Source organism: Pristis pectinata, chromosome 13, assembly GCF_009764475.1.
Source record: "Pristis pectinata isolate sPriPec2 chromosome 13, sPriPec2.1.pri, whole genome shotgun sequence".
Classification (NCBI taxonomy): domain Eukaryota; kingdom Metazoa; phylum Chordata; class Chondrichthyes; order Rhinopristiformes; family Pristidae; genus Pristis; species Pristis pectinata.
The window spans coordinates 18,366,425-18,387,899 of NC_067417.1; the positions used below are offsets into that span (position 1 = coordinate 18,366,425).

Below are 21,475 nucleotides of genomic sequence, written 5' to 3' on the forward strand. Positions count from 1 at the left end.
AAAATTGATTCATGTGAAAATATTGTGATGAAACTGGCATAGAGAAAAGGGAGTTGTGTGGAATAAAGGCTTTTCAGGCCTTCTGGATTCCTTCCTCTATCATGTACTCTACTGCATATTGTAATAGTTCTACTTTCCACAATATCACAAAAATTTCAAGCTCACTTGGTTAATAGCTGCTACAGAGATGCCAATACAACAGGTGTACTTACTTAAACAGATTGGAGTTTATTTGCCCATTGTTCCAGCCCAAATTCCAACTCTAACATTTTGAAAACATTATTATGCTACTGTAACTTGGCTGAGTTATTATAGGTACTGAGCTGTTTATTTAACACAGAGGTAACAATAGGTTGAGTGATTTGGAACATTGGAATTACAACACACACAATAACAGAAAAGAAACTTAATGAGCATACCAAGCAAAACTAACAGTGTACTGACACTTGTAATATGCATTCATGGCCTGTTTTTCAAAGTCACCATGAAGCGACATGTACTTTCACTTTTCATTTCCACCACGTCTACCCACTTTAAATGAGGTATAATAATTTATGATAATCAGAATTGTTAACAGTCTTAATTTCTATCTCGGACAATACTTAAAATGGGGATTCCATTCTGCTTTTACAAATTCATTGTAAAATTTTATCAACATTTAATAGATTTGGTAAACTTCTATACTTACAGCGTTACCAAAATATTTGCACTCTGCATAAAACTATAATTTACAATATTAGACTTTTTTTTTTGAGTACATACTTTTGTTATACATTTTAAGCTTATATATATTGAATTTAACATTAGTGCATTTTATGGTGTCATATAGAATGTTTTGTTTGAAATAATGCAGCAAGACAATCCTCATACTAAATTGTAAATAAAAATGCATTAACTAGCATGTCAAAAGATGAGAAGAAAATTACTTGGGTATAATGGGAGAGACACTCCCCTCTATGTGCATTAAACTGTTGATTCTGGCAAACAGGTGGTGCAGCACATACATACATACACTTCAAGTGTAATACAACTAAGCTGAATCCACTATCGTGTTCGTAAACAACGGGCCTCATATAAACACTAATACTGCAGTATTTGATACAACAAAGATAATTTGCATGTTAAGCTCGCATAGGTTGTATCTGAAGAATGATCATAAAGTAAACACCATTGCCAAAGGTACCATTAATTAAGGTTGCAGAATTAATAGAGTGAGGGGCTTTTCCTGATATATGGTCCTAATCTCAGATGCGGCACATTTTACAATCTTTCAGCATTATTCTGTGACACTTTTAACAGGTGGCTCAAGAACACATTCACAAAGACTTAAGTTGCTTCATTTGAGATTGTGAAGACTGGCAGCTAGATATGGGATAAAAATGTAAAGAAGAAAAACAACTTGGGTAAAGTTGTATAAATCAAAGATCAGCCATGTCATTAAAACAGGTACACTCAGGCAGCAAATAATTGCATTGCAAGGAAGTCCATTAAAATATATTTTTGTTCCACAGCAAATTAATTATTCCCCCCCCCCCCCCCATAAAAAATGTGGAACTCTGTAACTCTGAGAGTTTTAAAGCAACATAAATGGAAAGTTCAGATGGTTAATCCAATGATGATGGCATGTAACATGTATTTATAGAAGTGGAAGATTGCATGGTTGGCTCTTCCAGGGTATCCCATGGCTTTTGGCTGGTGTTGAGCACACTTATTGAGATAACTCCTGAGTACTGACTGGCAAACTAGGGATGTATTCAGGGAATGGGTGGCAATGGAGTCATGGCTGTTCCCCCATCCCACTCCACCCTATAATCATTGAGCACTTCTGTGATATTGATGCATATGTGTTTATATATGGTGTGCTTTTTAAAGTGCCATGCAAAAAAGATTTAAAATTCTGGTACACACTCCTGAGTCAAGCTGTTCTTTCAATGGATAATGCTACTGAACTTAATCCTGCCTTCATCTGATCATACACGTGTACTGTTAGCAGGGAACAGAAGGGGAAAAACCTGACTGATTTCTCTTGCTTACCCAAGAATATGGATGACAAATGCCTTGGCTCTCCTGCTGCTCCAAGTTCAGCAAACTTATGGCAGATCATGGATTAATAATCATTCTTCTTGGTTTTTAATGTTCTGCAATTACCTAGGTAAATTTACAGGCTTGAATAACAAGTGTGTGCAGAGGGAATGTCTCATTTGCTCCAGCACATTTATGGTGCTGTCAGAAGAACAAAATGAAACAATATCCAAAACGTTTCACCATTACTGTTAGTCCTTTTTGTTCAATTCTGATACTTAGCTGCATGGTCAACAGATTGGTATATTGCTCAATGCATTATATATTGGCTTAACTGCTAACATTTTGCAAGTGAGGATATTCAAATTGTTTCAATGTGCTTGCAGGGGTGGAGTAAACTCCCCACAAGACATAGCTACTTCTTTCATCCAAATTTGCCTCAGTTTGGGCAAACTTTATGTCAAATTCAAAGGTGGCAACTAAAACAAAACGAGGGCAGCAGCATTATATAACATAAAATACAAATTAAACACATTGAAAATTTAATAATTTTTAGTTTTCCATGCTGTGCAAAGGCAATTAAGTTGTAAAGGTGAATATCAATTCAGACTATACACATTTGTGAAATCCTGAAAGTACAGGATATTAGCAGAAACATTGAATCCTACTAAATAATCCTACTGGGCTCTGCCCAGGACCGCAAGAAACTGCAGAGATTTATGGACACAGCCCAACGTGTCACGGACACCAGCCTCCCTTCCTTGGACTCTGTCTTTACCTCTCAGTCTTCGTGAAGCAGCCAGCATAATCAAAGACCCCACCCACCCAGGTCATTCTCTCTTCTCTCCTCTTCCATCAGGTAGAAGATACAGAAGTCTGAGGGCACGTACCACCAGACCTAAGGACAGCTTCTACCCCACTGTGATAAGACTATTGAACTGTTCCCTTATATGATGAGATGGACTATGACCTCACGATCTACCTTGTGACCTTGCACCTTATTGCACTGCACTTTCTCTGTAGCTGTGACACCTTACTCTGTACTGTTAATGTTTTTACCTGTACTACATCAATGCACTCTGTACTAACCCAATGTAATTGCACTGTGTAATGAATTGACCTGTACAATCGGTATGCAAGACAAGTTTTTCACTGTAGCTCAGTACAAGTGACAATAATAAACCAATACCAATAAAATTTTGTCAATTACTGTTTGACTCAAATTAATATTGAATCTTCGGTATGTCAAACTCCTGTTCAGAAGAGGAATGTTTTGATTTAGGGGAAGGTTGTATCACTTTAATGCAAACTGCCAACTCTAATTGTGTCCTGGAATAACTTAAAAATCTAGCTGCCAATTATTAAAACAAACTGCCAGGGTTAATGTTTTTAATGACAGTGACAATGCATTGATTCCTGGGCGTGCACTATATTTTTCTTAAGTCACCCTGAGCTGTACTTTGATCTAGAAGTCACAAACTAAGCTTAAAGTGCCACAAAGTGCAGATGACTTGCATTTCAGGCCCTTTCAGAATGTTCCAAAATTCCTTACAGCTAATAAAGTGTTACTTTTAACACCACTCAGCACTGTCCAACCACTAATGAGACAATGGCCTAAACATCTGTTTTTCAGTGATGTTCACCAAGGATTATATAGTAGCCTGCACCTTGGGGGTAGCCCCCCTACTCGTTGATTTAGTGCAATGAGATCCTTTAAGTCCATCCGTGAGGGCTGGTAAGTCTTGGTTTAACTTCTCATATAAAAGACAGACTTTCTGACAGTGCAGCAATCCAGCTGTACTGTGCCGGAATGTCAGTCTAGCCATTTCCACTCAGCTCTCTGAAGTCAGAGTTGAACGATGACATTCCTGATTCAGAGAAAATTCTGCACCAACTAAGCTACAAAGTTTTACTCTGCAATCAGCCTGATCAGAAAGCAGCTCAATACTTTGGGACTTGATTCATTTCATTTAAAAGGAAAATTCTTTGAGATTAATTCTAAGATACATTAAAATAAAAACAGCAGTTTTCAAAGATATAGGAAAAGTCACTTTAATTTGTTTAGCCTCTGTAGAGGACTACTTACCAAAATATCTATGGTCCTCAGGGTTTCAGTGAGCTTTAACAACTTAACTCTCGTTGGTATGTCCACAAAAGCAAACATTAATTTCTTTTTTTTAAATAACCACATTCAAAGTACTGCTTTCCATACAAAAATACTTTCATAAAGTCAAATCATTTACAAACTTGTTCTTATAACCTTATGTTATCAGCATTCAATAGTTCAAATTAGAGAAGGCTACATGTCCATTTGCTTTCTATTACACTGCAGTGCAAAAGCTATCCAACTTAAGGGTTACCAAATTCCAGTTATATAAGAAATAGAGGCAAAGCTGTGTATTTGCACTGTGGGTTTTGTGCTTAATTATTGTCTGTTACAATTGTTTGTAAAACAAAAGGAAGCTATAACACTAGAATATCCATTTGCTAGAGATTCTGTGTTTAAGCAATCAAACTGAAAGGAGTGGTCAAATGATTACCTTGTTATTGACATTAAAATAGGTATTATATGAAATTCAATGTGATGCAGCTGAAATCTACATGTAATCCATTAGCAAATGCAGATGAAAAATCTTGTTCATTATCAGAAATCAGTGTATTTACCATAGAATGGCTTAAATCAAAATATAGTACATATGAAATATGTTTTTTCTTCTACATTTACTTTGCTCTTGATATCTCCTGCTAAAATTATACTACAAATCCAATTTGAAGAAAGTTTGTTTTTAGATTGGAGAGTTAAGGCTTTAAAAGTATTAATCTTTTGCTAACCAAGAAAAATTTATATTTCCCCAGCATAGTTCTTCAATAGACCATTTGGGCCACTATGACCCACCAATATCTCAGTCCTCATGCTGTCAAAATAGATAACAATTTTGTATCAGTCTGAAATAGCAAATGTGGTTATGCATAATGCATTGATTGCTAGAAGGCAGTAACATGCCATCTTCAACTAAATCTATAAGTCTTGCTACACAAGTATTTTTTTTCATCCATTTTATTCACTTCCCCTATTTTGGCACTGAATATAACAATTTGGCTAAAGTTATCAAACATACTGGCAGATTTCAGGAAAGGATCAGACATTCATAGCTTTGAGAGCTAAAGTACTTGAAGAATTTTGTTGGATAATCCAGGGGATTGTGCCCATTTCTCATTGACACTTGTTCCACTGACTGAAATAATTCAGTGGAAAGTGCAGTCCTGAAATTTGATATAGGCAAACATAGCAGTCAACTACTTTTTCCTGTTGTGCGCTGTGTTACCATTCCCATCAAGAATGTAGCGAGACAGCACTTAGTCTTACAATAAGATGAAACAATGCTGATATATGCCAGGAGTGGAGGAGTCAGCAAGAATTTGTGCAATTTATAAAATCATATTGGACTGCTGGACTGAAAATAGTTAATCTGGCAGAGTTCAGTGAAATATTCCATCTGTTAAATGTCTACAAACAGAAAGTAAATTCCAAAATTGATCCTACCTTTAGCTAGGCCCCGGCACTGTACATTTCAGCTATTTAGTTTTTAACAAGTAATTCACTTATAAACAAATCTAATGCTAAAGTATGAGGTAATTGGAAAGGGACTCCTTAATGAAAGATCTCGGTTCTGTAGTGTATAAAGTATACTTGATAATACATCAATATTCAAAAGCTTGAAGTGGATTGAGTAACAGACTTAAATATGTTCAAGTTTGGAGGACATCATAAACTGTAACAGTGAAAGTCTAGCAGCTTCTGTAGGTTATATACTTAACCAACACCACATATTAACATTTTATACACTACAGAGGCTATATTTAATTATTTCTGAACAGTTAGGGCCCTTTGACTCTCCTTCACTGGTTTTGGAGTCAACTGTTACTATACCTGCAAAGATGGGGATTAACAGTTATGCACCGAATCTACCAAGTTTGGGATACTTCCAATAAATATTGTAATTTAGACAAGAGGGCAGAAGAAAAAAAAGCTAATCTCCTCATTGACCCATGTGTGCTGAGCCTTGCTGCAATATTGTCTACATGTCTCAACTGTACTATGGCAGGCCATTGCAAAAGCTCTGCACTTTATTAAATTTGAAGCATTAATTAAACTAAAATTTCCAAATAAGAAATTACTATAACTTGACCATTACATTTGATAAGATCTGAATCAGCAGCTGAATCATTGTCTTGGGTCACAGCATTCCCACAAGCACTTTGGTGAACACCAATGATGTAAAAGAAGCCATGGAAGCAAAATTATTTATTCTACATTACTCTTTATATATACACACTGGGTAACCCTCACAAAAGTGATGCAATGATGGAACGTAGTGCTTTACTGTAGGAAATTAAGTTGCCTAATTCAATCCCTGATCTATGATGAGTTACCCAATCTCATGTGACCATCTAAAAAGACAAAGCAAATGCTCTAGAGATTTGAACCCCAATCACAGATACAAGGGAAGTTAAATTCATTGAGGATGGCCACTTCAATCAGCACCCAAAGACTTAGTACAGACAATGGGTGTGGAAAGGCCAGGTTAATTACAATATTTTCTATGATTAATAAACCTTCTGACTCATTGGCTCAGCTCACAAATCATGTCTTAGCTTTCATTTTAGCCAAAGAGCTAGAAGGTTCCAGGAACACAGGTGCAGTTCAGGAAAGAAGAAACAACTAAAAATATTGTGGTATATTTATCAGCTTGGGGGTTAATGTGAACAGTGTGCATAAGACAACTGGAACTATCAAATGTCTTGCCTTTCATTTTGAAGATATGAAAGAATATCTTGAAAATATGGTCCAAAACCAAAATGACATTTTCTTCCTAGCATCCAATGCAATTTTGTGCAATTGGATCCAACCTGAAGTGATAAAGCACAACATTAAATAAAAAAGTCAGTGGCCCCAGTATTTGATTCCACCATCAAGTCACTATTATTCCATCTGTAATAACTCTGTACCATCACTAACAGTACTATTATGTGGAATTTGATTGACCTCATTGCTGGTAAAGCACTAGTAATTTGTGACTTACACAGATAAAGCATAGGACACACAAGGTAATAATTATATCATTCCAAAAGCAAAATATCGTAAGTGCTGGAAATCTTACGTAGAAACAAAAAATGCTGGAAATACATTTTATTTCTAACTTTTTCCATTCCTGATGAAAGATCATCAACTTGAAATGTTAACACTATTTGTCTCTCTACAGATGTTGCCTGACCATCTGAGCATTTCCAGCAATTTCATCACATGATGTAGCCATGGAAAGGAAAATGGACAGGAAAGTGTCTCAGTTTACAATAAAGAGGGAAGAAATAGAGGAGAGAAAAGAGCAGGGTGAGGGAATAAAGTTGATCAGGTTCTTTCAAGTAAAGAAGGATGTGACAAGGTAGAAAGAATTGGAGAGATAATTGCAGATGAGATAATAAAAGCATAAAATGCTGAAAACACACACCAGCTCAGGCAGCATCTGTGAAAGAGAAAAAGAGTTAACATTTTAGGTCTGAGGCCCTTTGTCAGAACTGTGAAGGAGAGAAAACAAGTTAGTTACAGTTGCATGGAAAGGTAGGGAAGGGATGGGTGCAACAAAGGGACCATCTCTGTCACTCATTTGGCTCGCCCTATCAGTCAATGGCAGATTATGCTTCTTTGTGTTAAGTGTTGCTAATAGCAGGGCTGTGGGGTACGTGGGTAGGCCAGGCGATACTATTATAGAGAGAAAAACTGAGCCAAAAATCAGAGATGGATGACAGACAGAAGTGGCTAGTTCTGACTGACAGAAAGAAAAGTGAATTACCTAAAGTTGGAGAATTCAATATTGATTTTAGAAAGCTGCAATGTGCCCAGATGGAAGATGAGGTGTTATTTAATCACACTTGAATTAGTCTTCATAACAGTGCAGGCAGCAGAGACAGGAAATTCAGAGTGGGAATGGGATGGAGAATTAAAGGTTCAGGCAAATGGACTCAGGGTCATCCCTGTGGAATGAACACAGGAGACTGAAAGGCAGTCACCCATTCTATGCTTGATTTCTCCAATGTTGAGGACACCATACTGTGAAGACTAAATGCAAAACACTAGATTGAAAGTTCAAGTGAGTTGATGTTTCATCAGGAAAGACTGTTTGGAAGCCTGGATGATGGGAGTGGAAGAGGTGAAATGGAGTGCTTACAAGATGGGAGGATGAATAGTCAAGACCACTATGGGTTTGTAATAGATGAGTGTAGCTACCCTACCCCTGAATGGAGAGAGTCAGAGATGGACCATGTGAAGGCAAGAGTTAGGAAGAATTTGGCAGCAAAAGAGATGATATTTTGAAGTTCTGATGAATACAGCAAGAACCATTACAGTCATCAATGCACTGGAGAAAGAGTTGACCCAAGCAGGACTGAAATAAAGATTGTTCTATATATCCCACATAAAGACAAGCCCAGCTTGGGCCTATGCGAGAGTCAGAGCTATACCTTTGATATGGAGAACGTGAGTAGAGTTGGAAGAGTTGTTTAATACAACAATGAATTCAGCTGGGCAAATGAGTCTGGTAGAGAAGGAGAAATAGTTGAGCCTTTGTTCAAGTGAAAGCCAAATGCCCTCAGGCCCTCTTGATGTGGGATGAAGGTGTGGAGGGATTGTATGTCTATTGTGAAGATCAACCACTTGGGACCAGCAAATTGGAAACTGTCAAGGGTAGGGGGCTGGGTACATTGACTACACTGGTGCTGCTTCCTGCATTCATTCAAAACCCAACATTTCCACCACTTTTGCCACCAATTTCCACCCTGTTTTCACCCTCGCATGGTCCATCTCCAAATTTTCCCCTTCCAGATCTGTCTCCATCTCTGGGTATAGGCCAACCATAACCATCCATTACAAACCCACACACGCTTATAGATTCTTCTTCCCAACCTGCGTCCTGTAAGGACTGCGCTCCACTCTGCCAGTTCTCGTCTCCTTTACCTTTGCTCTGATGATGAGACTTTCTGCATAGGTATCCCTGAAGTGTCTTCCTTCTTCCCAAACCAGGCTTCTTATCTACCATAGTGGACAGAGTCCTTGACTGCATCTATTTCTCACGCCTCTCCTCCCATCCCCTCTCCTTCTGGGCAGAGCAAGAATAGAATTCCCCTGGTCTCGTGTCCCCTGGTCCTTGCCTTCCATCCATCAGTCTCTAATCTCCACATTCAATGACTCATTCTTCGCAATCTCTGCCAGCTCCAACAAGATTCCACCACTAGAGACACATTCCCCTCTCCTTTCAGCATTTCGAAGGGATCACACTTTCACGATTCCCTGGTCCACTCTTTCATCCCTATCGTATTTTCCCATGCAACAGGAGATGAAACTATCCTTTTACTTCTTTCCTTCCCAACTTCTTCCAATCCAGTGGACTGTATTTGATATTTTAAAGATATTTATTTATTAGTCACATGTACATCAAAACATACAATGCCACTCTTCTGGCGCCAATATAGCATGCCTACAGCTCCTAACCTGTAGGTCTTTGGAATGTGGGAGGAAACTAAAGCACCTGGAGGAAACCCACGCAAACATGGGGAGAACATACAAACTCCTTACAGACAGCGGCGGAGTTGAACCCAGGTTGCTGGCACTGTAATAGCGTTACGCTAACCGCTACACTACCATGCCACCAAGTGGTTTCCTCTACATCGGAGAAACCAAACATATATTGGATGATTGCTTTGTCAAGCACCAGCGTGCAGTCCACAGGAGTGACCTAAACTTCCTGTTGCCTGCCACCTTATTCTCCGTCCCACTTCCACTTTGAACTGTCAGTGGCCTCCTGCACCGTTACGAGGCCTAATGCAAGCTTGAGGAACAATTACTCATCTTCCGTCTGGCATATTGCAGCCTTCTGGACTTGATATTGAATTCTCCGACATTAGGTAGCTCTTTCTTTGTCTGGCATCAATCCATGATTTAGGCTAAGTTTTGCTCTCCATTAGGTCTAGCCTGGCTTGCTGAGCCCTGCTATTAGCAACACCTAATACTGACAAAGACTCATAATCTACCTTTGACTGTCACATTTACTCATTTGGTCTCACTTTATCACACATATTTTCTTTGTTCTACCCATCCCTCCCACACCTTCTCTGCATCTAGAACTAAATTTTCACTCTATCCCAGTTCTGACAAATTGTCCAAGACCTGAAACATCAACTCTCTTGCACTCTCCATAGATGCTGCCTGACCTGCTGAATGTTTCCAGCATTTTATGATTTTATTTCAGATAGGTTACCATGAACTTCCTCATATTTCTGGAGGACAGAAGTATTCCATGGTTCATTGCATACATTATCTAAAACATGAATTAAAACAGGTAACTAAGATTATAAAAGCTAAATGGAGGTTTAAATGTATAATGCACAATAATGAGCTGACAGAGAAGGGACTGTGATAGTACTTTGCACTTCCACCCTTCAGCACTACCTTTCATACCTTAGTTTCATCTCAAGTAATATATGGAAATAGAAAGCATAATCACATAGTATTTAACGTTATTTGTTTAACAGGAAATTGAAAGAAGAAAGTCTTGTTCATATAACAAATGTAAACTATTTCAACTTCAGGAAGCAGTCTCAAGCTTTAGAAGACTGTTGTAATTGTCTATTATTGACCCATTATTCATTTTAATATCTATTGAACTAAATTGCAAGATTAAGTCATTGGTGTAATTATAGCAACTGTATCCCACTCCATGATAGAGCTATTCTAAAGTACTTAAATTTAATTCCTATCCTCCTCAGAAGTAAAGTTTCTGTAGGCTATTCTATTACTCATCAGTTTCTTCACCATACCTTGGATGTTGGGGTCTTATAGCCCATATGAGATGGATGCTGGTATTGAACTTTAATTTTCTTTTTGCTTTTATAATCCTGAGCTATAAAAGATAGGTTAATAATTAAAACAGCTTTTAGAACTATTCTTTAACATGGTGAAAATTCAAAACTGACTTATAGTGTTTGAATTAGCACATTTACACAAGAACAGAATTCATTCTCACTGAGAGAAAGTGTCTACCTCCAGAATTCTACATCATCTTTACATTTTTCAAGCTGTTATCTCCTTTTCATATTTGTACCTGGTATATACCCATTTCAGATGTTATATTATAATGTTGAAGATTAAGTTTTACTTCAGAAAGCTAAAGTTCTGGTTTTACCATTCATTAATGTCTTATTAGTTTTATTTCTACTGAGTTAGGAATACCATGACAGAGCCTTCAAAGAATAAAGTAAAACAAGCACAACTACCCTGGATCACATGAAAATGTGCACCAATGCTTTGCCCTTGCAGGATACAGTATTAATCGTTACCAAATTGTAACAAGGATTTAGCAAGATTATCCCCTATTATGTGATATATTATGTTTTGTTCTTAAATGGAGTTCCCTCTGGCTATTTGTATTATGGTCCACTTGGTCCTACAGAGGGAATGCGTATGCGGAAAAGACCTTGCTGTAACTGTAGTTTGAAGAGCTTGCAATTTGCAATACGTAGTGCTGCGCAACCTGTTCGGCGGAGATCCGAAGGGAGTAATGGCTTGGTGTGATGCCAGGTTCCTGTACTTCTGCGAAATTCTCTGACAAAGTCATACTGTGTGCCTAGAAGTAATGGCGAAAAGATGTCAAATGTTGCTTTTTCAGCTACAATTGGAGAGGGTTTACTGACTTCACATTGAAACGAATGTTTTCCAAAAATAACAGTTCTAGTTAAAAAATCCATCAAACGAGACGGAAGGTTTTACCATTCAAGACATTATGGGGAACTATTTTTGTGGTAATAAAACAAAAGTTACAGTTTTCAGAAACTTTTTTTGTTAATTTATTTTCAGGACCTGGGGATTGGCGGCAAAGCCACATTTACTGCCTATCCAGAACTGTCCGTCAGAAGATGGTGGTGAGCTGCAACTTGAACTGCTGCCAGTTTTTTTTCCACGAAGGGATCCCAAAACTTTGGTGGGGAGGGAGTTCCTGGACTTAGACCAAGTGGTGACAAAGGACAGCAATATATTTCCATCTCAGGATGGTGAGAGACTTGGAGGAGAGCTTGCAGCCTCTGTTACATAGTGCGTGGCTGCACAAATATATTTTATGCTATTTCTACGTGACTCTATCCAAATATCTAATCACAAGATACTCACCTGTGTCCAGATCTCCAATAACATAAATGCTGGCACCAATGGGTACAGCACCATATACGAAAGAAGAGCTTGTTGGGATGCAAAGTGACTGGTCATTCAAATATATCCATCTGCAAAACAATATTATAAATTAATCAAACTAAAGGCACCATCAGGGTTCCATGTTATCAATCTGCATACAGATTATGTATCAACTTCAATTCAACTCACATTCAGATAATCTTTGAAGGATTATGTATTGTACTGTGGTCACAGAACACAGACTTGGTTCTTAGACCCATTTCTATGAACTCTAAATCACACCAAGGCTTTGGACCATGCAGATAGTTTGTAAAAACATTTTCAACTATTTAAGGGATCAGGCTATTCTTTTCAATTTACTTTCTCTGAGACTGTTTACAGTACTAGCCTAAAACTGTTAACATTTATGCCACAGGAGTGGAGCATCTAGAGTTAACTTCACTCTGGTACAGAAATTACGGGAAGATCAGTCCAGCGTGCAGAAACTTCTTCTCTCAGAAGGTAGTGAATCTCTGGAATTCTCTGCCCCCGAGGGTGCTGGAGGCCAGGTCAATATTTAAGGTGGAGATGGATAAATATTTGAAAGATCGAGGAACTGAGGGTTATGGGGAACTGACACAGATAATGGAACCAAGTCCAGCACAGATCCACCACAATTACATTGAAGGGCAGGGCAGGCTTGTGAGAGGCCTGGTGACTACTCCTGTACCTTGTATTCCTGGTGTGGGTCATATGCCATTCCATTATTTACTGGGATATCTACATTTCTGCAGAGAATAACCAGTTCTGCTTCCAGTAAAATCATTGAAAAGTGCACTTCCAGACCAGAGTAATATCACACTGCAACAGGTTCTTGTATGGTCTGAGCCACTCCCTACCCACTATCACACTCACCATGACATACTCTAATTATGTACTTAGCAAATCTGTGGTATAAAATTTGGTATCTATTGTTCATTGTTAATTTCACCAATGCAACAATTCCAGTCCTCGACATTCTTCAAATGGTTTATCTGAAAACAGTCAAAAGGCAAGTGCAAGGCCAGTACACATACAAAATAAGTAATCATGTTTAAAGGATTGGTTTAATGTCAACTACAGATGAAAATATTGTTTTTGACATTTCAAAAAGTAAATACATTTATTCTTTTACTTCTTTAACATTGGTCAATAAGATGCACTGTAGCCTCTTAAGAGTGCATGTCCTTTCACTTGCTGGCATATTATACAGCAATTAAGCGACAGTAAAGTGATATGCTTCTCTATTCAACCTTAACATGCTTACCTCACTCTCTAAACAGTTACCAATTCCCATTGGTTTGCAGGATGTTAAATCTATGGAAAATATCTAATGAAATCCCATAAACTAAATGTAGTATTTCTGTTCTGGATTATATTAGAACATATTTGGCACAATAACAAGGTGTTTTTGACAATTATAAAAAAAAACACTTAACCTTTATTAAACTGGCCAGAAAAAGTTTGAAGTACTTAAATTGTGCAAATATTGTGAATTTGCCCCCCCCCAAAAAAATCACAAAACCTGGTATTAAATGATAAACTGCAAATTAACCCATGCCATCTGTTTCTCTTACAACAAATAACTATAACATTATATTTTTCAATAGTCTGTTGGTTTAAAGCTAAAACCCATTTTTCATAATAATCATCCACTTCTATTTCAATTACTGTAAAACAAACTGCAAGAAGTGTTGCTACAAAAACATTCATTCTGCAATTTAGGCACCATGGTGCCTTTTGCAAACATCATGGCCTAAAATGAACAAATGTATACTATTTAGGGCTTAACATTGGTCTAATTTTATACAAATTCACTACTTCAAGAAAACTTTGCAATAAGAAATTCTCATTTGTCCCATCATAATTAAATGTAGTCATTGTATATTTAATTAGTATAACTGGATATGTATTGGTGGCATGGATATAGTGGGCTGAAGGACTTGCCTCTGTGCTGTATGACTGTTGTCTGCAGCACACAGAAGGAAGCCAGCATGGACAGAGAAAAAAAATCAAATGAACCCATAAAAGTACAAATGTGAAAATTTAGAGGCAAGCCTGATGTTGTTTAATTGGATCTGGCAACAACTTTTTTTTAAGGATCAGAAGTCAAACAAAAACTTTGTAAACATGTCGAGACATTCTTGATGAAAAATAGCAAATAGTATCCAACATTATCTCTGCCCCGACCCTCCTGAAATGTATAAAGAAATATGGGAAGGAAGCCAAACCAATTCAGTTTTAAATATGTGGAAGTTTTTCCCATATAGTATTAATCTTTATTCTGGTAATAAGCCCTTGACAATCAGTTGGATATGTATTGGCAACCGAAGATATTCTGCATCAACTTCAAGCAGTGTCCTCTCTTGGAAAAATAATTGTCAGCACTTAAGTCAACTGCAAAGTCTCAAAAATTATTCCACGAATACTTCATAATTTGCATTACAACCCCTTACTGAATAAAATACTAACATGGCAATACAGTTTAAACAAATAAATTGTTTCCTGTCTGGATTTGAATTGTAGAACCAGCACACTCAAACTGAAATTAGTCAATTATTGAAATCACACAGTTTTGGTAATCTGAAGTTTTTTTTTATTATTTAAACTGGACACTATTTACCCCTTTTCACGTTTTAGTTTCCATAACAAAATACAATTTTGCTACTATCTGCAAGGTCATGATAAAGAACTTAAAAGTCGTTCATTAGAGAGTTAATTGAAGGGAATGTGTTAGCTTTTGAATAGGGCAAAATGAATAGAAACTAAATAAGAACTTTGTGGTGGCCTAGATTCCAGAGAAAAGCTGTAAAGCATCCTCCTTATGCTAGTACTGAAAACGTCATCATAGCCTTTCATATAGCTTCACAGATGCCAAAATCTTAATTATATTTGGTTCCAACCCTTGAACAAACCCATAAGCTACCTGCAATTGAATGGATGGAGTAGAGTATGTCAATTAATTTTAAAAACTTCTGACATACAAAGCAGGGTCACACAAACATTATCCATTTTCTTCGTCTGGATCCAAAAATTGCATAGTAAGTTTCCTGAATTATTCAAAAAAAGTTTCAATAATGAAATCTAGAAATGACCAATGACAGATTAATGAATTGAAATGTATTATAATGTTCTTAGATTTATTGAAATGCATTGAAAAATTCTCTAATACTCTAATTACTCTTCAGATGTTAGATACATGATTGAATTATGAAAAATCATTTTTACCAGCAACTTGATAAGTACCTTTATGAAAATGTAAAATTGAATAAAGAAACTCCACTGACAAACATTGCACAATATTCTTTTGGGCAACAAATTTATAGTCAGCAACACATTAAAGCTCAATGTGACCTTACAATCAGGGGATGGCTGAAACAATCATGCAAATAGTCAAAAGTAAACTTTCACAGTTTGAAGGCAATATATTTTTAAATTCATTCATGGAAAGAGGTTGTTATTGGCAAGACCAGCATTTAACATCCAACCCACACTGCCCTAAAGAAAGTGGCGATGAGCTACCATGAAATATTATTGCTGTTGACTGAAAGTATGCCACATTGCTGCTTAAGCAGTATCCCAGGATTATGGTATTGCAACAATGGGAATGATGACAATGGGAATGGTGCATGATCTGAAAAGGAATTTGAATATGGCCACGTTTCCATGATCAACTGCCCTTATCCTTAGAGGTCCTCATGGCTGTGGGTTTTCAGTCAAAGTTAGTGCAGTGCATCCCATAGATTCTTGATATTTATTTCAAATGTAGACAAGCCATAAAGGATATCTTAGTTTTTAAGCATATAATCCGAGCTGTCACAATAAGGATATCAACCAGACATCCACTGAAAGCATTTAAAATAAAGCACTAAATTAAGGACCATAAATAGAGTTCCTCACAGGCTATTCTAAGTTAATATTAGTTGTAAAAAAGGAAAACAGTAACCTTTTCCTTTGTGCTATGTTCAGAAGTTACAAACTGTTTGGGATATAGAAAAAATTTTAATCTTGTTACACAATGTCAACAAGTTCTTGCAGAAAGAATTTTCCATCGAAACTGTCCCAATCTTCAACTTGTAATGTTTGTGCAATCAGGAGGTCAGAGGAAGTTAATTTAGATTTCTGTCAGGATTGCTGTTTTATCAGAGTTTCCTATTAAAAACAGCTAACGTCAGTTCTAGATTTTCTCCCTTTTCCATTTGAAAACATTTAATCATTCAAGCTGTAGCTTTTGGGAAAAAAACACAGATGATTTGCAAAGAATTTTCCCTAAATTCTGCCACAGCACTAGTGGGAAGAATTGATATTTGGAAAGTTAGTTTCCCTGTATGAGTAATTCCTAATACAACCAAGCTGTCATGGCAAACTGAATTGTCTCACAGGGGAATAAATTGCTTTAGGTCTGGTGATAACTACAAGGAATTAATGTAGACAGCTGACCTTCATCAAGTCTTTGAGGTATCTGAAGTACTTTTTCTTGCAAATGAAATTATTTAATTTAAGAGGAAGGCAGATTTTTCCTTTGAGACTTTAAGGGTTGCTGATATACTCAAAATGGGAGTATTTATACACATTTGTCAGTGATTTAAAACTGCCATGTCAGCATAAAGGCTCATTTTTGGACCCATCATTTTGATGCAAATCCTTCAAAAAGCAATAAGGATCTAGTTACCACTAACACATACTGAAGTTTTCCAAGTACCCAAGTAACAAAAAGGTAGGACCACTCACTGGCACCCAAGAAATTTACTTGCAACTAAAAGAGTAAAACAAAATCAAAACAAGTTTTTCCAGATGATGTTGACTTCTTGCCAATATTAACAAAGGAATTACATTTTTCGAGAAATGAATCCATTTATTCACATCTTTAAACACTAATTTACAGTAATTGTATAGTATTTGTGTAAAAGAAAATTGAAGACTTCTCTTAATTGTCAAATTATTAACTAAGAGGCAACAAGATAGAGACAAATGTCTAGTGATTTTTCAGATAGCATATCACAATATATCTGGTGAACGTATTTTCTTGATATTTTGAACACAAAAAAAATCATGTTAAGATCTAGGCCATATTTTGTGAAAAGCAAAACTGTAGTTTCTGTTCAATTCCACTAAAAAATAACGTATGTCTACTGACTTTTCAGGCTGTATAGCAGTAACCATAATACATAACTGTTCTTAACTGTGCAATAATGTTTTTAAAAAGTTATTTAACATTTGAGTTGCCAGTTAATGCTACACCTTGCAATACCATTTGAATGATTGTTAATCTTGCTTCATTTCCAGATACAAATGGTAAATTGTGTTTGCGTGTTAATCCTGCTTTTCACACAACTGAAAGGTGAAAAGGAGATAAGTGAGTTAATTTATATTAAGCATGTATTTTGAAACACACACCCAACAATGGGCAAAAATCCAGGTTGCTGAAAGACAGATCACATGGTAACAAGTATGCCCATAGTTGCTCTGCTGAACTCCATTCTACAGAACCTTCACTAAAATTAATCTTTTGGGGGACCTTTGGGGGATACTTAGTTCATAAAGCTTAATTTTTGAAAGTGGGTTATTCAACTTATACACTTTAGCTTACTTCACACACACAGCAATAATACGATGTCTGATTCAGACACATTTCAAGAACAATAAGTTTTCTAATGTTGCATTGAAGAATTATTTTCTAAATAGTTTATTAAATGTTAAGATTCAATTCAAGATAGAGTCTAAAATACATCTAAGATGTTGCATAGTTAGAAAGAAATCTCTCATTTATAAGCTGCAGTATTAAGAACAGAATAGACTCCTTTAAACAATATTGTACATATCATAAACTATTTGCATTTGTATTTTTGCAGAGCGTTTCTTCATGGAAGATGTTTCTGGGTTCCAATTATCACTGGACACCAAAGTGGACATTCAACATACTATCCAACATGCAAGATCAGAGCAAATTAATTGAGTTTGGCCTATGTTAAAACTTGTTAAGTAATAAAATATTCTTGCCTCAGCTATAGGGGAGACAAACCAGGAAATTTGAATGCACCCAAATGGGCATTATGGTAAGGTATTAACAACTGTTTGGGTCATGAGTTATCTGCTACAAATTTCAGAAGCACCCATGGTCTGTTGATGGGCATTTCACTTGCCATATTTGAAAGAGTTTCTCCCAAACTCAGGCAGAATTTTGGAACGAGGGTCAGTGCTAAGAGAGGAATGCTTCTCTTAGTGGGGAAACAGGGCAAAGGAGACCAGGAAGGATTCCTGACACAGATTGTGGACAGGCCATTCTGAACCTGATACTAGGCAATGAGCCTGATCAGGTTTCAGATCTCTCAGTAGGAGAGCACTTTGGAGACAGTGACCATAATTCCTTGACCTTTACCATAGCCTTAGGGAGGGATAGGAGCAGACGATATGGGAAAGTATTTAATTGGGGCAGGAACTTGGGAGCGTAAATTGGGAGGTTGTTTAGGGAGTACTTGCATGGACTTCTGGATAGATTTGTCCCATTGAGGCAGGGTAAGGATGGTAGAGTGAAGCAACAACGGTTGACAAGAGACATAGAATATTTTGTCAAGAGGAAGAAAGAAGCTTACCCGAGGTTTAGAAAGCATGGTTCAGACAGGGCTCTGGAGAGATACAAGGTAGCCAGGAGGGAGTTTGATAATGGACTTAGGTGAGCTAGAAGGGGCCATGAGAAGGCCTTGGCAAGTAGGATTAAGGAAAACTCTATGTGAAGAATAGGAGGATGACTAGAGTGAGGGTAGGATCAACCAGGGATAAAAGAGGAAACATGTGCCTGGAGTCAGAATAGGTAGGGGAGGTCCTTAATGAATACTTTGCTTCAGTATTCACCAGAGAGAGAGACCTTGGCATATGTGAGGACGGCATACGACAGGCTGATATGCTAGGGCACGTCGAAGTGAGGAAAGAAGATGTGCTGGAACTTTTGAAAAACATTAGGATAGTTAAGTCACTGGGGCCAGACAGGATATATCCAAGGTTATTACTGGAAGCGAGGGAAGAGATTGCTGCGCCTTTGGCGATGATCTTTGCGTCCTCACTGGCTATAGGAGTAGTGCCAGATGATTGGAGGATAGCAAATGTTGCTCTCTTGTTTAAGAGAGGGAGTAGGGATAACCCTGGGAATTACAGACCAGTGAGTCTTACTTCAGTGGTGGGCAAATTACTGGAGAAGATTCTTAGAGACAGGATTTATGGGCATTTAGAGAAGCATAGGCTGATTAGGGACAGTCAGCATGGCTTTGTGAGGGCCTCACGAACCTGACTGAATTCTTTGAGGATATGACAAAGTACATTGATGAAGGTCGGGCAGTGGATGTGGTGTACATGGATTTTAGTAAGGTCTTTGATAAGGTTCCTCATGGAAGACTCTTTCAGAAAGTCAGGAAGCATGGGAAGCTTGACTGTGTGGATTCAGAATTGGCCTGCCCAGAGAAGACAGGTAGATGGAGTATATTCTGCCTGGAGGTTAGTGACCAGTGGTGTTCTGCAGGGATCTGTTCTGGGACCTCTGCTCTTTGTGATTTTTATAAATGACTTGGATGAAGATGTGGAAGGGTGAGTTAGTAAGTTTGCTGATGACAAGGTTGCTGTAGGTTACAACAGGACATTGATAGGATGCAGAGCTGGGCTGAGAAGTGACACATGGAGTCCAACCCGGAAAAGCGTGAAGTGATACACTTTGCGAGATTGAATTTGAAGGCAGAATACAAGGTTAATGACAGGACTCTTAGCAGTGTGGACGAACAGAGGGATCTTGGGGTCCACATCCATAGATCCCTCAAGGTTGCTGCACAGGTTGATAGGGTTGTTAAGAATGCGTATGGTGTGTTGGCCTTCATTAGTCGGGGTCTTGAGTTCAAGAGCTGTCAGGTAATGTTGCATCTCTGTAGAACTCTGGTTAGACCACATTTAGAATATTGTGTTCAGTTCTGGTCACCTCATTATAGAAAGGATGTGGAAGCTTTAGAGAGGGTGCAGAGGAGATTTACCAGGATGCTGCCTGGATTGGGGAGCATGTCTTATGAGGATAGATTGAGCGAGCTAGGGCTTTTCTCTTTGGAGAGGAGGATGAGAGGTGACTTGATAGAGGTGTACAAGATGATAAGAGGCATAGATCAAGTGGACAGTCAGAGACTTCTTCCCAGGGTGAAAATGGCTAACAGGAGGGGACATAATTTTCAGGTGATTGGAGGAAGATATAAGGGGGATCTCAGAGGCAAGTTTTTTTTTTACAGAGAGTGGTGGGTGCCGGGAGAGGTTGTGGTGGCAGATACATTAGGGACATTTAAGAGACTCTTGGATAGCCATACGAATGAGAGAGAAATGGAGGGCTATGTGGGAGGGAAGGGTTAGATAGATCTTAGAGCAGGATCAAATGTCAGCATAACATTGTGGGCCGAAGGGCCTATACTGTGCTGTAGTGTTCTATGTAAGCAGGTCAAATCTGCTACCTCAGTATACACAACTTGGAAGAGAATTACATAGAAGGGACTTCAGAGATGGTGATATTCATCAAGAAAGGAGAGAAATTGAACTGAAGTACAGAGGCACTTCCCTGCTCTCTGCCAGAGGAAATATCACTGCCAACATCCTCCTCAACCACCTCCTCACAATGTCAAAGGAGCAGTCACAGAGTAACACAGCATGGAAACAGGCCCTTTGGCCCAACTCCTCTATGCCAACCATGGTGTCCACTAAGCTGGTCCCATATGCCCATGTTTGGCCCATATCCCTCTAAACCCTTGCACTTATCCAAATGTCTTCTGAATATTGTCATTGTACCTGCCTCAACTGCCTTCTCTGGCAGCTCATTCCATATACCCACCATCTTCTGGGTGAAGAAGTGCCCTTCAGTCTTTTTCCCAGGGAAGGGGGACTAAAAACTAGAAAGCATCGGTTTAAGGTGAGAAGTGAAAGATTTAAAAGGGGCCTATGTGTGTTCACCCTATCTATGCCCCTCATGATTTTATACACTTCTATTAGGTCACCCGTTAGTCTCCTACACTCCAAGGAATAAAGTTGTAGCCTGCCCAACCTCTCCCTATAACTCAGGCTCTCGAGTCCTGGCAGCATCCTCATAAACCTTCTCTACACTCTTTCCAGTTTAATGATGTCGTTCCTATACCATAACGTCCCAACTCCTATACTCAATGTCCTAATTTAAGGCGAGCATAT

General features: G+C 38.0%; 1 protein-coding gene across 2 annotated transcripts in view; it reads right to left on the reverse strand.

Annotated features, from left to right (window-relative positions):
• Window positions 1-205: 205 nt before the first annotated feature.
• Window positions 206-21,475, reverse strand: part of gan (gigaxonin) — a 63,482-nt gene continuing 42,212 nt past the window's right edge. Inside the window, exons 10-12 of one of the 2 annotated variants that reach the window (XM_052027955.1) lie at window positions 12,239-12,348; window positions 11,607-11,699; window positions 206-10,976 (exon numbers count right to left, since the gene is read on the reverse strand). In XM_052027955.1, the coding sequence (XP_051883915.1) occupies window positions 10,885-10,976; window positions 11,607-11,699; window positions 12,239-12,348 (295 nt within the window). In that variant the 3' untranslated portion in view covers window positions 206-10,884. Of the gene's footprint in view, window positions 11,700-12,238; window positions 12,349-21,475 lie in introns of both variants that reach the window. The other variant, XM_052027954.1, reaches the window with a different exon arrangement.